The sequence below is a fragment of the Triturus cristatus genome, chromosome 6 (genome assembly GCF_964204655.1).
Source record: "Triturus cristatus chromosome 6, aTriCri1.1, whole genome shotgun sequence".
In the NCBI taxonomy this organism is placed as follows: Eukaryota; Metazoa; Chordata; class Amphibia; order Caudata; family Salamandridae; genus Triturus; species Triturus cristatus.
The window spans coordinates 1299530966-1299548131 of record NC_140589.1 but is presented as its reverse complement, the minus strand read 5'-3'; the positions used below and the strand labels follow the sequence as shown (position 1 = coordinate 1299548131).

General features: G+C 42.7%; 1 protein-coding gene across 15 annotated transcripts in view; it reads right to left on the bottom strand.

Moving 5' to 3' along the window:
• The window catches only part of EYA4 (EYA transcriptional coactivator and phosphatase 4), a 671943-nt gene that overhangs the window by 84770 nt on the left and 570007 nt on the right, over positions 1–17166 (bottom strand). For all 15 annotated transcript variants that reach the window (XM_085612271.1, XM_085612267.1, XM_085612263.1 and 12 more), the window contains one exon: positions 16793–16976. In XM_085612271.1, the coding sequence (XP_085468397.1) occupies positions 16793–16976 (184 nt within the window). The remainder of the gene's footprint in view (positions 1–16792; positions 16977–17166) is intronic.

The following is a 17166-nucleotide window of genomic DNA, read 5'->3' as shown; positions in this document are numbered from 1 at the left end:
CAGATTTTTCATTCCAGGTTTGCTAAAGGTTCCCGGGCAGTGTTAATTTTGATCAACCGCAGAGTCCTCTACATGTATGACAAGATGTGGTCGGATCCCCAGGGTAGATACATTATAGCATCAGGGACACTATACAGTGAGCAACTCATTCTGGGTAGTGTTTATGCTCCCCCACCTTTAGCCTGGAGCCTGGTGGAACGCTTGACAACACTGTGGACAAAGATCCCCTCGGGTCTACCGATTGTTGGAGGAGACTGGAATGATGTTTTGTGCTTGCATAGTTATAGATGGCGCAGCATAGGGAGGCCAGCAGGCACGCAGGAGTTGAGGTTGCAGTCACTAATAAAAAGGATGGGGTGGGTGGACACTTGGAAGAGACTTCACCCAACTGACCAATAATTCACATATTTCTCTGGCGTCCATGAGTCATTCTCCCACCTTGACTACATTTTAATATCTGCAACCCACATTCATAGACAGGAGACACCACAAATCCTACCTAAGGGCCTCTTCAACCACTCCGCTGTGTCGCTGAGACTACGACTGGACCCCAGGTGCACCCCCTTCCGATGGCAGCTCTCGCCATGGCACCTGCAAGATGAGCAATACAAACTCCATATGCATAAACCCATCTCAGACTATTTCTCCTACAATACAGGGATGGTAGAGTCCCCCAAAACTCTGTAGGAAGCTATGAAATCAACTCTTAGGGGCATAGATATTGCATTTTGTACAGCACAGCATAAATAGCGCCGCAAGAGGCTGATACAGACAGAGGCCCAACTTATAGACTTGGAGTGCAGAAGTGAAGGGGAAGATGGGAGCGTGGACCGCCGACAACTGCTTCATACACAACAATTGTATGCTGGTGAGCTATTAGACAAGGGTAAAATGGCATGGTTAGCTACCCGCAATAGGATATATCAGTGGGACGATAAATCCAGTGCCCTGCTCCACCGCCTCTGTCAGCAGACACTCCGTCCCTTTGCCATCCCAGGTATTCGCGGTCCTGCCGGGAGATACTCACTGACGACAGAACAAATCCGGCATCTTTGGCCGACTATTTTGCAGACTTATAAACTCCCAGGGAGATCCTTCCTGTGGCTGCTATTTATCAGTTCTTAGATGATCTGCCTTCGAGGGCCCTGACTGACTCGGTGAGGGAAGAACTAGATGCTCCTCTGACGGTGGAGGAGCTTCAGAGTGCCCTGTCCGACATGCGCTCGGGCAGGCCACCAAGCCCAAATGGCTCCCCGTATGAATTTCACCAGAAATACCAATCTCTACTGACATTACTGCTTCCGTCCGTGTGGCAAATTCAACCTAACAGACCTTTTTCATCGGGCAAGGAACCCGCCAAGGATGTACCCTCTCTCCTTTCCTTTTTGCACTGGCTATAGATCCGCTTGAAGCTTGGGTGAGGATAGACGCACAGGTCCATGGCTTTGAGTGGTCACATGAAGTCTCGGATCACATAGAGCTATATGTGGACGATGTCAAGTTCTTTCTTACACACCGTAACAGATCAGGTCCGAGACTATTAAGGATAATGCAGACTTTTGGAGAGACATCAGGGCTATATATAAACGTGTGTAAGTCCTTCCTATGGCCACTGCGAACGGAACAATTGGGCGAATGGACACGTGAGGTGACGTTGGTCCCGGACGGGTTTAAATACTTCATCCTGCTTCATGGGAAAAGAATCTGGCTCCACTATGGATACAGATCAAGGAGCAGGTGCGCTCTTGGTCGCACCTACCGCTTTTCCTATTTGGCAGATATGCCATTTTCAAGATGTCTCCCTGCGCCACCTTCTTTATCAACTTCAAAATCACCCCTATTCAATATCGCCCATCTGGTTTCAACAACTGAATGCAATTCTTGGTCACTTCCTCTGGGGCGGGACCTCCGCTCGGGTGGCCTGAGAAAGTGTTTTCAATCTGCATACTGTTGCGGTATGGCGACTCCTGGTGTCCAGACATATTATCGTAAACGACTAGTGGTACGGGGACAGATGGGATTCCGCCTTACACTGGCGAAAGGCGATATTGTAGGGCTTGGAAAGATGCGTCGCCGCCAATAGTAGGGGTGTGGAAGAGGGAGCTTGATTTCTGCATGGGGCTAGATTTACCAGTGTTCAAGGCGGGAGGGGTGCCCCTAGAATCACCTCAAGATTTGGAGGAGGAGGGCAGAATATCGGGGATTATATCTAGAGCCCATTCCGGATGTATCAACGATTGGGGAGGTGCGATGACAAGATGATGATAGACAAATTCAGTTGTAATTGTATAGACATTAGATCTGGGTGGCTCAAAGCTGCATGTGTTAGATTTAATTTTAGATGTATGGCACTGCGGTTTACTGTTGGGGTAATTGGTCTGACATTAATAGATTCTAAACTGTTCTATTTTGATATTGTAAATGTCGACATCAATACTGCTATGATGTACGCTGTATTATTGAAAACAGCTGTTGACAATAAAAATCTGTGGTTAAAATAAAAGAAAGTGTAACAACTGGGTAGACCGATAGGGGGAAGAGAAACTAACGAATAGCTGCCCACCAAAGAAGCTGAGAAAAATGTACTGGGAATCTGAAACTAGCAGAGTTTTCCCACACTCTAGAGCAACATTAAAGAATATGATCAAAGCAAATATGAAAGTACTATATACACACAAAACATAAGATGATATAAAAGGTCACTTCAAATAAATATTTTATTACGAAAGTCATCCTACACCTTATATGCACCTTATAACATAACAAGAAGATTAACATCTGTTTTTTTGTGGGCAAGGATCAACTTAATAGAAAAATCTCACAAGAGATCAAGCATTGGCAAAGCCAATAGTTTTTCTCCTATGTGAGACCTTTTGAGTTTGTCAATGTTTTTAGATATGTTTGGGGAGTGTTTCTTTGCGGGATGTTTATGCATGCCTGGGTTTTTCTGTATGGTTTGTGACTGTATATACACGTGTGTGGATGTGTGTGTGTCTTATGTTATATTGTGAGCACCTGCTGTGTTCCTGTAAGTATCTGCGGGTGTGTATGCTTAGATGTTTTTATGTGGTAGGCACCTGTGTCTGTGTGTATCTGTGCGCATTCATGTCCATGTGTTTTTACATGACTGTGTGTCAATGTTTGGTGAGTGTGTGTGGTATGGGATATGTCTGTATGGTATCGGACATATCTGTGTATTCCGCCGAACACACAAAAATCACAGATTATGTGTTGGAATGTTTAAAAAGATCAGAGAAAATGTTAAATCATTAGTAACTAATGGTCGGCTCTTAGGCCTTTTTTTTTTATTAACAAAAGATCTTGAAGCAACAGCGCATGCTCTCTCTCAAGTGAGACCTAAACATGCCTGACAGGAAGAGTGCCGGGGATAGCGGGCGCTAAAATGAAGGCTATCAAATTTAGCCCTACCTTATTTAAGTTCCTTGTGTACTTTAAATAGTTTGCAGGTGACCATTAGCATGAAACATACCAGAGGATGAATCTGCCCGTTACAGCTGACAGCCACACACTAAGAGGGGCTACATGTGACGCACTTATGACATGCATGCAATAGAACAGATGTGATGAAGCATAAACCATAAACACATGAATAGAGTTACTGTTCCCAAAAGAAGAACCTTCACTCATAAAAGGCGATGTACATTTGAAATGGATATTTCTTTCCCAAAAAATATGCTGGGATTAATCGTACAATTATAGGGCCCGATTCACAGAACTAACTTAAGACAAAATCCTAAACTTACTACCATTTTGGTATTCACAGAAGGCACTTACTCATTTTGGTATTCACAGAAGGCACTTACTCATTTCGGTATTCACAGAAGTTAGGACTCCTAACTTTAGGACTCCTAAATGCCTTCTGTGAATACCGAAAGTCTTAAAATTAGGATTTTTCTCAGTTTAGTAGTAGTATAGTTAGGACTCCTAACTTTAGGACTCCTAAATGCCTTCTGTGAATACCGAAAGTATTAAAATTAGGATTTCTCTCAATTTAGTAGTCCTAAATTTAGATTTAGGACTACTAAATTGAGAAAAATCCTAATTTTAAGACTTTCGGTATTCACAGAAGGCATTTAGGAGTCCTAAAGTTAGGAGTCCTAACTATACTACTACAAAATTGAGAAAAATCCTAATTTTAAGACTTTCGGTATTCACAGAAGGCATTTAGGAGTCCTAAAGTTAGGACTCCTAACTTCTGTGAATACCGAAATGAGTAAGTGCCTTCTGTGAATACCAAAATGAGTAAGTGCCTTCTGTGAATACCAAAATGGTAGTAAGTTTAGGATTTTGTCTTAAGTTAGTTCTGTAAATCGAGCCCATAGTGAGTAACAATAGTACATTTACAGAAATGAAAGAAGTTCTAGGATTAAGATGCAGAATCTGAACGTACCTCTCCATGCGTGAGCTCCAGTGTTTTGGAGAGCAGCACTTCCTTCATACATGGCAAGGATATATAGAGTTTACTTTTTTTTGCAGTTTTATGTAGTGCAAACTCGACTTGAAGGTAATGGAGTGCTTTACATGAGCACTAGTTACATTACACAAGGACATATTCATTTTATAAGCACTGTAGAGATTGAGTGATTGTCCCAGAATCACAGGATGTTGATCGAACGCCTTGACTCAAACATGTTTCCAAGGCACCAAAGCCGGCAGATCTACCACATCCTTTCTCTCATCCAGGCTCATTATGTAGGAAACACTATATTCTAGCCCATGTTCCGTGTGCCACATCATACATCACATCATGGTTACCTAAAGCCTAATCTATTTCCAGCACTGCCATTCAAACTGGCCAGTCCAGTATCTTTCAGAGCAGCTCCTTAGAATGAATGTGCATGCAGCATATAAGTGAAGTGAAGGCTGAGGAAACCCATGGCACATTTAACAGTAAACTGTGAACTTCACAAGCAGACATATGACACCATCTCCCAGCAAGAAAGATCACGGCAATTAACAGGTTACTCAGCTTTTGTCAAGAAAACCATAACAAGGCAGTGTTCCCCTGTGAGGCATATACAACGCCCTATAAAATAATATAATATAAAATAATATGCAGTATGTAATAAAACACATGCTCACAATCTCAACATACAGCAGAATACATATCTACTGAATGCATCATAGATTTGTGTATGATTATTGCTAGAACAACAATGTGCAACAAAAATACACCAGATGGGTGGGATAAGGTTGCTGCTGTCCAGTTGGGAAATGCAATTCTTGATTTCTTAAATGCAATAGTAGTGCACAAAGGCAGAGTCAACAGGAAGGGGCGTTTAGATGCATAAAACCTCGCCTTGTTAAATGGAAGATTCTAGGCTTTCAAGCCATCAAAAAAAAATGATCTGAAAGCATTAGTGCTAGTAGCAGTCCACTCTCGTTCTACAGTGCAATGCTGAGGCTGCACTGACACTCACTAAGAACAGTGTAAAAATAAAACAAGAATGGCGTGGGAGATACAGGTAGCGGTAGTGAGGGCCTGCAAACACATGCACTCTGATGGAGTGTGAGACAAAAATAAAACATGGTCACATTCATTTATTGTTACAGGCATAAGAACTGGCTTAAGCATTTAAGGAGCTGGGTTTTAAGGCCAATAAATGCTGGGCGAACAAATTGGACTTACTTTCACTGTCTGTGAATGTGATATAAACAAGTGAGGAGGGGGTCTGCAGCGGATGAAGGAGGATGTGGAAGAAGCAAGAAAGAGAAAGAAGCTGGGTTTGTGACAAGCGTCACTGGAAGCTTCTAAATCCTGCGCGAGGAGAGGGCAAGAGGGGTGCCGCTTCAGCTGCTGCTTTCATGGCAACTCACCTTTCCAGCCGCCATTCTATTTTATGTGTCCGGATATGAGAAAGGGGTTTTGAGAGAAGCTTACAGGCCGCTATAGCATAGCTCTGAACAGACATATGTGACGCTAATAAAGAAGATGCAGGAGGGACGCTACGGTACCCGATGAATGCCCCTTGCAACAAATGAACTCAACAAGCACGCTTGAAAGGCATGCAGCCACAATGAGATTAAGTAAACTGTGGAGGACAAAAAGAAGACGCACAGTGCGAGTGCTGTGCAGGCAAAACTATTTTAAAAAGTTCCACAAAAGCAGATGGAAAGGAGTACTTGGGCCATGGGATACTGATCAGAAAGAGCACACGAATAGCAACAGGAAATAGTATGCTACAACCAATACAAATGGAGGAAAAGTATGTGGCAACCACGCAAACAAATGAAAAGTAAGTCCCTTTTAAGATTTATAGTAAATACAATAGATTTCACAAGCACAGCACAAGTGCTGTGCAGGCGAAACCTGAAAAAGAGCGGTAGCAATGCAACTGACACATGCTCCTGTTATTTAAAAATAAGGGAATCACTAGAATATATCATTGTCAAGTGTCTCCTACATAGTTAAAGATAAAAAAGGAAACTACTCGAGCCCATGAAGATTCAGGCATTGTTAGAAGAGAGGAGATAATGCCATTCTTAGTCTTTAATCAGTGTAACATTACTGCAAGATTTATCTTCCTCCTGAGAGACGTAGGGAATCCATGGCTCTCAATAAAGTAGCTGCCACAATAAATTTGAGGCCTGGGTATATCCACAGAAGGAGGAAAGTAAATGCACACGCTAAAGAAAACATGAATGAAGATGAAGTCCATACATTTTTATGGTACTGGATAATCAACGAAAGGCAAGAGTTCGTATTCAACAGCGAGGAGAGAATAAGAACACTTCAACTACAGGCTCACTTTGAGCCAAGTGCATAGGTATTATGAATTTCATGTGTTTAAAATGGTTTTAAATCATATTATATTTTAATACATTTTGTTTAAGATTGTATATATTTTGAACTGTGCATAAGATACAATCTTCAAGCATTAATAAAAGAAGTGATGCCCCGAGACACAGATTATTTAACCCAATGCAGTCAGAAAAGGCATTGGTCAGACTACTCGATTTAGTGTAACGCTTTGTTTGCCATGTAAGGTTGGATACCTTCTGTCTGTGATCAAATGCATGCACAAACATGTGTAAATGTCCACCCTGCACTGGGAGGGATATTTGTTATGTGGCTGTTCAAAACAATCTTCCATGCTAGAGATTTATATCTAGGTCTCACCAACATGACGATAGCTTGGCCAACCTGTTGATGCAGAGTTTTTCCTCCCACTATGCGAATCACGCTATACAGTGAGGATCCATTTTGGGTAAACAAACTCCATAACAACAGCATCCAACTACAAATTGGACAACTATCAAACTATAAATGAGCCCTGAAGTTTGAAAATGCTGGGAATTTAAAGTGGATGCAGCAAACCAATATTCTAAAAGACAACGTGTTTTCATATCATCACAGTCTGACCATTAGGAGGTTCTTTGAATTCTATGTCAGGACTGGAGGCGAGGATTATGCCTTCTTTTCTACACTTCATTTAACAGCAGTCATGTAAATATCATCAAAACTACCTTTCCCATGGTACATCGGGGAAAAAACATAGTTCAAACAACCAATGAGAACATAATTTTCAATCAATCAGCATATAGATAGTCCCATATAGTCCTTTCTCCTTGTCTCCTTGTCCTCTTTCTTCACTGCTGCAACCAAGATAAGGACTCTGTGGTTTCTCTCTCTCTTCGATGTGAGGAAGTTCTTGCTATTTTACTCGTTTGTAGTTGGAGCCATCACCGCTTGTTAGGTGCAATGCGACTCTTGTAACATTGTGTTCTAATTGTATGATTTTGACCTTTGTGGTACAATTCCAATTTGTGCTGTAATTGCTCTGTTTCCTTCGTCACAGTTTCGTGTCACAGTTTAACGTGTATTTTTGCTTTATTGCCCGTTACTTGACTGTGTAAAGCATAGCGGGTGGTTCAGAACGCAAGAGAGGTTTTTCGCTCTTACGCGTCCGGTACTGGAGCGCAGTTGGCCTCCCACCCCTAGAGGGTGCGAGAGGCGCAGCGGCGCATACTTTAAATTGCTGTCAGAGGAATTTTCTTCGTTCACGCGCTTCCTGCTGCTTGTCTGCCGTGAGGGTGACGCCCGTGAAGGGTCCATACATTGCTTACTTATACCGCAAGACAAGGTTAATCCTACGCTCTGTTTTACAACTAGCAGAGTCGGTAGTAGAACTCTTGACGCCTCATTGAGGTCAGGTACTGGCCATTGTTGGCTCCTTGTCTGGGACACATTACCCCCCGCTTAACCAACTGCTGTGTAACCTGTATCTGCTCCTGGCTGTGTCCCAGGGCTGAGACCCACCACTAAAACAGCGACAATCTCACATTATTCCTTTGGACTGACACCCACTCCTTCATATAAAGGGCCACGTTGTAAAGGGCTTACAGTCCTTCACCCAGACCGACAAATTTACTTCCTGTCCTTTTTTTTGGTATACCTAATTGGGGCTAATTACTTAAAAATGGAGTATGATGATGAATCTCGGGGTGTGGCAGACCTGATGGCAGATCTCCCATGGAATGACGATTTGTATGACGCGGTGGATGCGTCAATATATAGGGTAGTGGAGGAGGCTATGACTCCTTTGGGGGAAAGACTTTCGCGCCAAATTGCCTAAGCATTCGAAAAATGGGTTCCATCTCCCGCTTCTGTACCACCTGCCCCTACTCCTGTGTCTGTTGGTTCAGCGGGCCCCGCTGAAAAACGTACCCGTGAAGCAGGGGTGGATTTAGATGCCTTTGATAAGCTACGCCAAGCCTTTATGGCAACCCAGCCTGCTTTGTCACCAGGGAATGGGGGTTTGGCTCCTTTCACTCTTCCATCTACCCCTAAGGGTGCAGAAGATTCAGACACGGTTCCAGGTCCGTCTGGTCCCGATGGCTCCTCATGTCCGTCCACTTCTGCCAATGAATCTGACATGTTGGAGCCAGACGATATAATTCATCCCCGTTCTTCTGAATGGGCACCGGCCAATAAGGTTGCTTGCTATGTAGCAAACCGCATACGTCGACCTCTTGAAAAAGAGGCTCGGAATTGCCTACGTGCGGAGTGCCCTCGCCCTTCTCTCGAGGGGAAAGTGGTCTTAACTCCCGAGATTGACCTACGCATGGCCACTTTCTTGCAAAAGGTTATGAAGGATCCCAAGAAGGGGATAGACCGTTCATGCGCGCATGCCAGGATAAACTCCTGGATGACTTGGGACCTCTAACTAAAATCCTTGACATGGCGGAGGAAGCCAAGATTTCTGGTGCTCTTATTTCCCCTGAGACCCTTTCTGGGTGGGCACACTGTGCTATAATTTTTCTGGGCAACGCAAACTGTGCCCTATCAACCGAGAGACGCCGATCTCTCCTCATAAAAGTTGTCCCAAAACTGGGAGATTTAGCGGACTCTGAAGCGGGCGCTGTCGCACAAGGTGGTCTCTTCGGAGAACCGTTAGTTATAGAACTAGGAAAGTTTGTTAACACTTTCACGTCCCTAGACAAGGCGCAGACAACGATCAAGAACGTGTTTTCTGCTGGGGCAGTCGAGGCAGGGGTTGCACGACCGGCCATGGTGCAAACCAGTACCAGCAAAAAGGACAAGGCCCAAGTCAGTACCAGGACCAGGTTCAGCAACTTCTACCCAATGAGAGGACGCGGCGGCAAGGGTAGAGGATACAGAGGAGCGAATTCATCCGCAAGCCCCGGTGAGTGTACTCCCTTCTTCCCATTAAAGTTAGGGGGGCGTATGGCTAATTTTTTCCCAGCATGGGTTTCCATCACAAAGGATGCATGGGTCTTGCAGACGGTTCAGGGATTCCATTTAGAATTTTTCGGGAATTATATTCAAAGAGTGTGTCCTCGTCCGCTCCAGTTCTCTCAACAAGATACCACTTAGGTGGATCAAGAGGTAAACTCTCTTCCTTCCAAAGGCGCTATCCAGCCTACCTACCTTCATCCAACTGGTTTAATCAGCAATATCATTCTCGTCGAAAAAGTTGATGGTGGCCAACGGTCTGTAATAAACCTGAGAGATTTCAACGAACAGGTGGTGTAACACCATTTCAAAATGGAAGAGATCCACCTTCTCCGAGATGTCCTGAGACCTCTGGATTGGATGGTCCGTTTGGACCTCAAAGATACATATCTAGTGGTCCCGATATTCCCTCCTCACCGAAAATTCCTACAGTTCACCTGGAGGGGTCAGACATATGTGTTTGCATCCCTTCTGTTCGAGGGGTTCGACTGAGGATGTATCTAGACGATCTTGCTCCTTAAGACTCCTCTCACATCTTCACCTTGCAGTAAATCTTTTGCAGAGCCTCGGCTTTGTGATAAATGAGAAGAAATCTCTCTTGACGCCCTCTCAGTCGGTAACGTTTTTGGGTTTCGTGATAGACTCACCCTCCTCTACCTCAAGTCTTCCATCCAGGAAAGTGTCAAAAAATGTTCACGAATTGAGGCGTACTCTGTCCAGGCCTCAGGTAACGCTCAGACAGATAGCTCGAGTAGTGGGCCACCTCTCTTCATCGATCCAGGCAATATTCCCAGGTCCCTTGCATTACAGGGTCCTTCAACGTCTGAAACAGTCCCACCTTCGCAGGGGTTGTCCTTACTCTCACAAGGTGTCTCAGTCCGAGGAATCTCGAGAAGAACTCCAATGGTGGCTCTGTCACATGTAGGCTTGGAATGGCTGAGCGATCTTCGGTTCAGCACCAGATTTTGTTATAGAGTCCGATGCCAGAAGGACAGGCTGAGTGGCCAGATGTGGCACAGTCTCCACGGGAGGCTTGTGGTCACCAGAAGAACAACGCTTACACATAAATTGCCTAGAACTTCTAGCGGGTTCTTTCGCGGTGCGTTGTTGGACAAAAGATTCGATCTAATCGTGTACTCTTTTGAAGATAGATAACGTGTCTGCGTTCCGTTACATCAATCATTTGGGAGGCACTCGGTCGCGGGCCCTATCGGACCTGACAGCGGCTTTTTGGCAGTATTGCCTGGACCAACAGGTCTTGGTCACAGTGAAATATTTGCTGGGGTGCGAGAACCAGGAGGCAGACTTCCAATCTTGCAATCTCAGGGATGCCAGCCTCTGGAAACTGGACCTGGGAGTTTTTGCAACTCTGAATTCTTGGTGGGTCTGTTTTCCATAGACCTTTTTGCCTCAAGACTGGATCATCAACGTCCTCGCTTCTTCAGTTGGAGACCGGATCCGCTGGCTTTAACCACGGATGCATTCCACCAGGACTGGAGTCAGGAGAAGGGGTATGTGTTCCCCCCTTTTGCGATGATCACAAGAGTGATAGCACAAGTCTGGAGGCAAGAGGCGGAGGTGGTTCTGATCACCCCCCTCTGGAGGTCTCAGGTCTGGTTTCCAGTTCTTCTGGAAATTTCCTGGGACTCTTCAAACCTACTCCCCCAGTTTCCGACTCTCCTCAAGAGTCCAGACCAAGTTCCTCATCCTCTACTTTAGAAGAACTTACTGTGACGCATGGCGTAGCGGATTACCGGAAAGGCTGGAAAATCCCAGGACTTTTGGAGATGGCTGAAGTCCTCATGTCCAGGGCATGGGTGGATAGTACGGTCAAGAGGTACAAGTCCGCTTGGGGCAGATGGACCGGTTGGTGTACGAGAAGGGATCTCAATCACTTGGACGCAGATGTAGTCCATAGCCTTAATTTTTGGGCTCATCTGGCTTGGAGAGGCTTAGCCTACAGACCTATCAATATCTTCCGATCGCCATTTCAGCCGGCCACATCCTGATTAATGATGCAGCGGTAGGCGAACGTCCTTTGGTCTGCAGATTATTTTGCGGTATCAAACTGTCTCTTCCCCCAGAACCTCGCTATTCATCCCTTTGGGATGGCAATAGGTCCTTAACCTTTTCCTTTCATGGCTACCTAACCAGTTTCTTTCCACGAAGGAGTTGTCAGCCAAACTGGCTATGTTACTTTGTCTCATTTCTTGTCGCCGTGTCTCTGATATGAAGGCATTGGATATCAGAGGCCGAATTTTTCCCCAACTGGGGTCACCTTTACATTGCATAGGAGGACAAAATGCCACACTAGAATTATTTCCTATCCCGAGTTTTCAGAAGCCCCAAGGCTATGTGTAGTGCGATGCCTTAACGCATATGAGGAGATGACGGAGGAATTCCGTCCTTCTGGGGAGCGGCAACTACTCACTGCTATCCGTAAGCCTTTTAAGGAGGTCTCTTCTCCCACTATTGCTCGGTGGGTTCGATGGGTGATGCAAGAAGCCAGGATAGATAAGATAGATAATAATACTTTATTCGAGTTCAAGATTCATGAATTCATAAAAGTAACATGTTCATATAGACAAAAGTAATCCACAATAAAATATCGTTACACAGAACATAAATAAGTTACTTTAAAAACTCATTAAACGTTTCCTTTTCCTTAAAATACTTTTTAAAAAGCCCAACATTATTGACACACAGTATTCGTTTTGTAAAGATACTAAAAACAATAAGGCGGGCCGACAGTGTCTCCAAGAACCATGTTTTTTTAAAAATGGCTTAATCCATCTAGATCTTTCCATCGAATAAAATTTACAAAAACAAATTACATGTAGGGTTGACTGGGTAGACAGATTATCACAAGGGCAATTACATAATTTTCTTGCCCAGTCATTAACTACGGGGAAGGAAACTAAGCGGAAAAAGACATCGAACCTTAGCCTGGTGAGCAAAAAACGGTCAAAGCCCACCTGGCACCATGTTAAATAAGGCTGAATATCACTAGAAACCAATGTAAATTGATGTTGAAATACAAGGTTCTTATTGAGTTCAACGCCTAATCTAAGTGATTCAACGTGGGACCAACATAGCTCCTTCAAATCCTTTCTTGATAGACTGCACATGGTCTCTGGTTGAAAGTAAAACTCGGGTCTGCCAAGGTCCCTTGTGAAATGACAAATATACTTCAACCAGGGTATCCTAAGTGCCTTATCCAATCCCATACAATCTTTAAGGATATCTCTATTTAACGTTAATGCTGGAGAAGTCCATACCCTGTACCAAAGCAGAACTGGTTGTATACTAATCAGATCACTCACATAGCGCATACCTAGCTCTGCGTGACAGAGGAACTAGCAGGGGTTGCCAAGATAAATCTTAAGAAAGCGTTCTCTACCCTTTGTATTGAGGAGAAATTATTATTGATCCCCCAAATACCTGCCCCATAGATGGCTATACTGATGCACTTGGCTTGGTAGATTTTTAACAGTATTGCCGGTGGTCTCCTCCCCAGCTTTTTCGAGAAGATCATAAGTGCAGCGGTAGCTTTCTTAAATGACAATGTCCTATTTCTAATAGCTGGCCCCCAGGACCCCTTTTCCTCGAGGACTATACCCAAATACGAAAATAATTTAGCTGGGGCAAGTTCCTCATTCCCCACAAACAAGCGGCATGCTCTTTTTTTGCCACTGCCACAGGACATTACAAACGATTTGGAAACATTCAATTTTAACCCCCTGTTATCCATAAACTTTATGTAAATGTCCAGAGCAGTTTGGAGACCTCTTTGCGTCCGGGACATGATCACTGCATCGTCAGCATATAAAAGGGACGCGATTTGATGCTGATTGGCCTGGGGGGAATCGCGTACTGCAGCAATCAAAACTTTTTCTAGGTCGTTGGTATACAAGTTAAACAGCAGTGGGGCAGGATAGATCTCAGGATTTTTGGGGCACACTCGGCCAGAGGTGCAATGGCTTCTAGAGCTTTCAGTTTGGGTGCCCGTTTGGAAGATATCCTAAACGCGGCGGACTGGTCTTCGGACTCCACCATTAAACGGTTTTATTTCAAACAGATGCTTAACATGGCACATTTGGTGGTCAACAAGCTTTAAACTAGCATAATCCTCACCTCCAGTCCTGACATAGAATGAAACATTTCCTAGCTGTCGTAGCGGAAAGTTTCAATTCTATTAAGGACTCGGAGGCGAGGATTATCCCACCCTAGAGATTCCTTCAAGAAGATCACCATCCCCGTAGTGGAGTAAGTAATCCTTACATTTAACCAAATATTTGATTATTATATTGGTGGAATAGGTCATTCTTATATTTTAACCATGTTTTGAATATTATATTGGTTTACAGTATGTATCTGTTTTCTGATAGGTATCTTTCTACAGGTTTTTTAGTAGTGGAAGATCTTTTATAGACAATTGTCCTTATCCATGCAGGTTCTGATGCCAACAAACAGGATACTTGATTGTGAAATTTTGGCTGACTACGCGCTTTGAAAGAGGACAAGGAGAAAGGACTACATGGGACTATCTATATGCTGATTGGTTGACAATTATGTTCTCATTGGTTGTTTGAACTACATTTTTTTCCCTGATGTACCATGGGAAAAGTAGTTTTGTTGATATTTTACAAGGCTGCTGTTAAATAAAGTGGAGAAAAGAATGCATAATTCTCGCCTCTGAGTCCTTAATAGAATTGAAACTTTCTGTTACCACAGCTAAGAAATTTTTAATCACAGATGCTGTTTTCCCCTTGCCCCTGTGTTTGGAGATTTACATATAAAAACCCCATAGAAGCAGCATTTTATGAATACATCAGGGTCTCCATGGTTCAATGGAATTGGGCAATGCAATACAATTAATGTGTACATGTCAACAACATATTCGAACGGGTATTTTATAAATAATTAGATCACTTAGAAACCTCAGGAAAGACATGCTGGTCGAATTAGTGAAAACACAGATAGTTTGGTATAAAACAGCTGAACATGTAGTAATTGTATTAACCCATCAGTGCAAAAGCCCCTCTCTAATAGTCCAGTGCTTTATCTTCCATATGCTGGAGAATTGGATCCATATTTAATTCATTACGCTAATCTTTAATTCTGAATTAGCAGCTGTCCAAGGGAACGCAAAGTATGCCTTCTATTTTAAGTGCACAAGTCTATTTTAGAAGTGCACAAGTCAGCATTGACTTGTGCTACAACTGTAGTCTTACACTGCTTGGCTTTCTTTTAGAGCAGCATGCCAATTCATATTACATCAAAAACAGCACAACTCTCCTACAACGAGAGCTACAGCATACGTTTAAGTTAATGTAAAAAGGACACTGGCCACAATTATAGAGATGAAGTCTAAAGTGAGGTAAACTTTCCTAGTACTGCTCAACAATTATTAGGCAGGTATAAAATAACCACCTATAGGTAAAAGCCACTGCTTTCCATTAACCAATAGACCATGCTTAAATTTTCCAAGTATTATGGATAGGGGTGTGCAAAATTGTAAAACTATTTGTACAAAATACACCTACTTTTTCATGCATTTATGTGAAATATATTCCGCCAGTATCTCAAGTACCTCTCATAATACATGTCACATCTCACAAAAAAGCACAATAGAGTCTGGCACTGGACTTGCTTGAGGGGAACACGTCTCATATTGAGGCAATTTATACTCAAACCATTCTCTGCTAGTAGAAATCATGCAATATGTCACAGAAGGGTGAAAATGTTACACTTTTCACATAGCATGAAACTCTGGAATAACACAAGATTACTTTGGCGTAACAAACATATCCTACAACTCTGTGTGGCCTGGTCTGGTGACCTAGGATGTTCCCACACAGATTAGTGCTAATGTCATTTCCTGTGATATTATGCCTTTTTTTTTTAAACTAAGCAAAACTCCAAAAAAGTTGCACTCCATTGTTCTGTACGAATGGGGTGTTCCAGAAAGGATTATGTGTGCGGGGCAGCAGCAGTGCATTTAGTTCTCTTTATCATATACCTTGGTAGTGTGGTCATACCTTGGACTGCTAGAGGATGTATTTGTCTGATCTTCTTGATTGACTGAGACACTAAAGTATCTCTCATATTAGCTCAGTTACATTGTTTAGAAACGTTTACTTCGCTGTGATCACATAAATGCACATTTGCTTTTGTTCATTAATTATTGTTAAAAAAAATATATTTTTGGGGCAAAGTAGGAAAAGTCAGTCTGTAGACACTTGGTTGAAAGATTTAACAAGATTGGCTAGCATTATAAAAATGCTTTTCATTATCAATAAGGTGTATTATACAAGATTTGATACCATCTGGCATAACTATAATTATTATGACTCTGGGTCTGATTTAGAGTTTGGCAGAGGGGGTTACTCCGTCACAAACGTGATGGAGTAACCCGGCCGCCAAGCTCTAAATAAGGCCCTATGCATTGATCTTATCTATATTGACAGTGCGTTTTCTATTCTTCTCTCAGTACTCTTATTCCTTGCTGCTTCTTTTTCCAACAAAAAAACACATCTTACTCTGTTACTTGGCTGGTTTCGAACACTATGTGTTTCAGCATTCTCCAGGTTTGAAATATTCCAACTGTTATTAGATCGGCTGTTGTTTTGTTATTAATATTATTAAATAAAATATAAGAAAATAAAAATATTTTAAATAACATTCCATGCAACAAAGCCATGTGCTATCTATCGTTGTTTATTTTGGTGTTTTGTCTTAACATTTCTAACCAATTTCAAACCATCACAGAGGCACAGTACACAAGAAATGAAGGAAAGACATTCACGTTAGGCAAAACCGATAGATATGTCCTGATTGAGACAGAAGAAAATACAAAAGTGGACTCAAGGAGAGGAGTGATAAAAAAAAGAAAACTCGTTTCAAACACGACTGTGCCAATCAAACATCATTTGTTCTGCTGACAAGTTATCAATAATATGTGTGGAAGTTTCACTTTTTGTTAAATGCATAATACTTATATCTACCTTACAAATATGTTTCTAGTTAATAAGAAAGTATGATAATGCTACAAATAACAACATAAACTTTTACCTGGATGAAGGTCTGGTGTTGATTGACTGTTCAGCCCTGTGAGAGACTCCTGTAGCTGATACGTTGAGGAGGAGGATGAGGTTCCATCTGTTGTGCTATTTGAGGTCATATATGCTCCATACGTTGATGCGGAGTAATACTGTGCGTACTGATTTTGGCCAAACGTTGTATAAGAAGGATAATCCTACAATAGTATAGGAAACTTGTTATGTGAGGTACAGAGCATAATTCTTGTTTCTTATCAGAGCAAATATGAATTGGTAAATGCCGGTGAGAGGTCAGAAACAATGATGAATATATGAGAGGGGATCTGTTGGGTGCAGGTGGCACAAAAAACTAAATGGACTAAAAAGTATGAGTGAACGAGGTGAGGT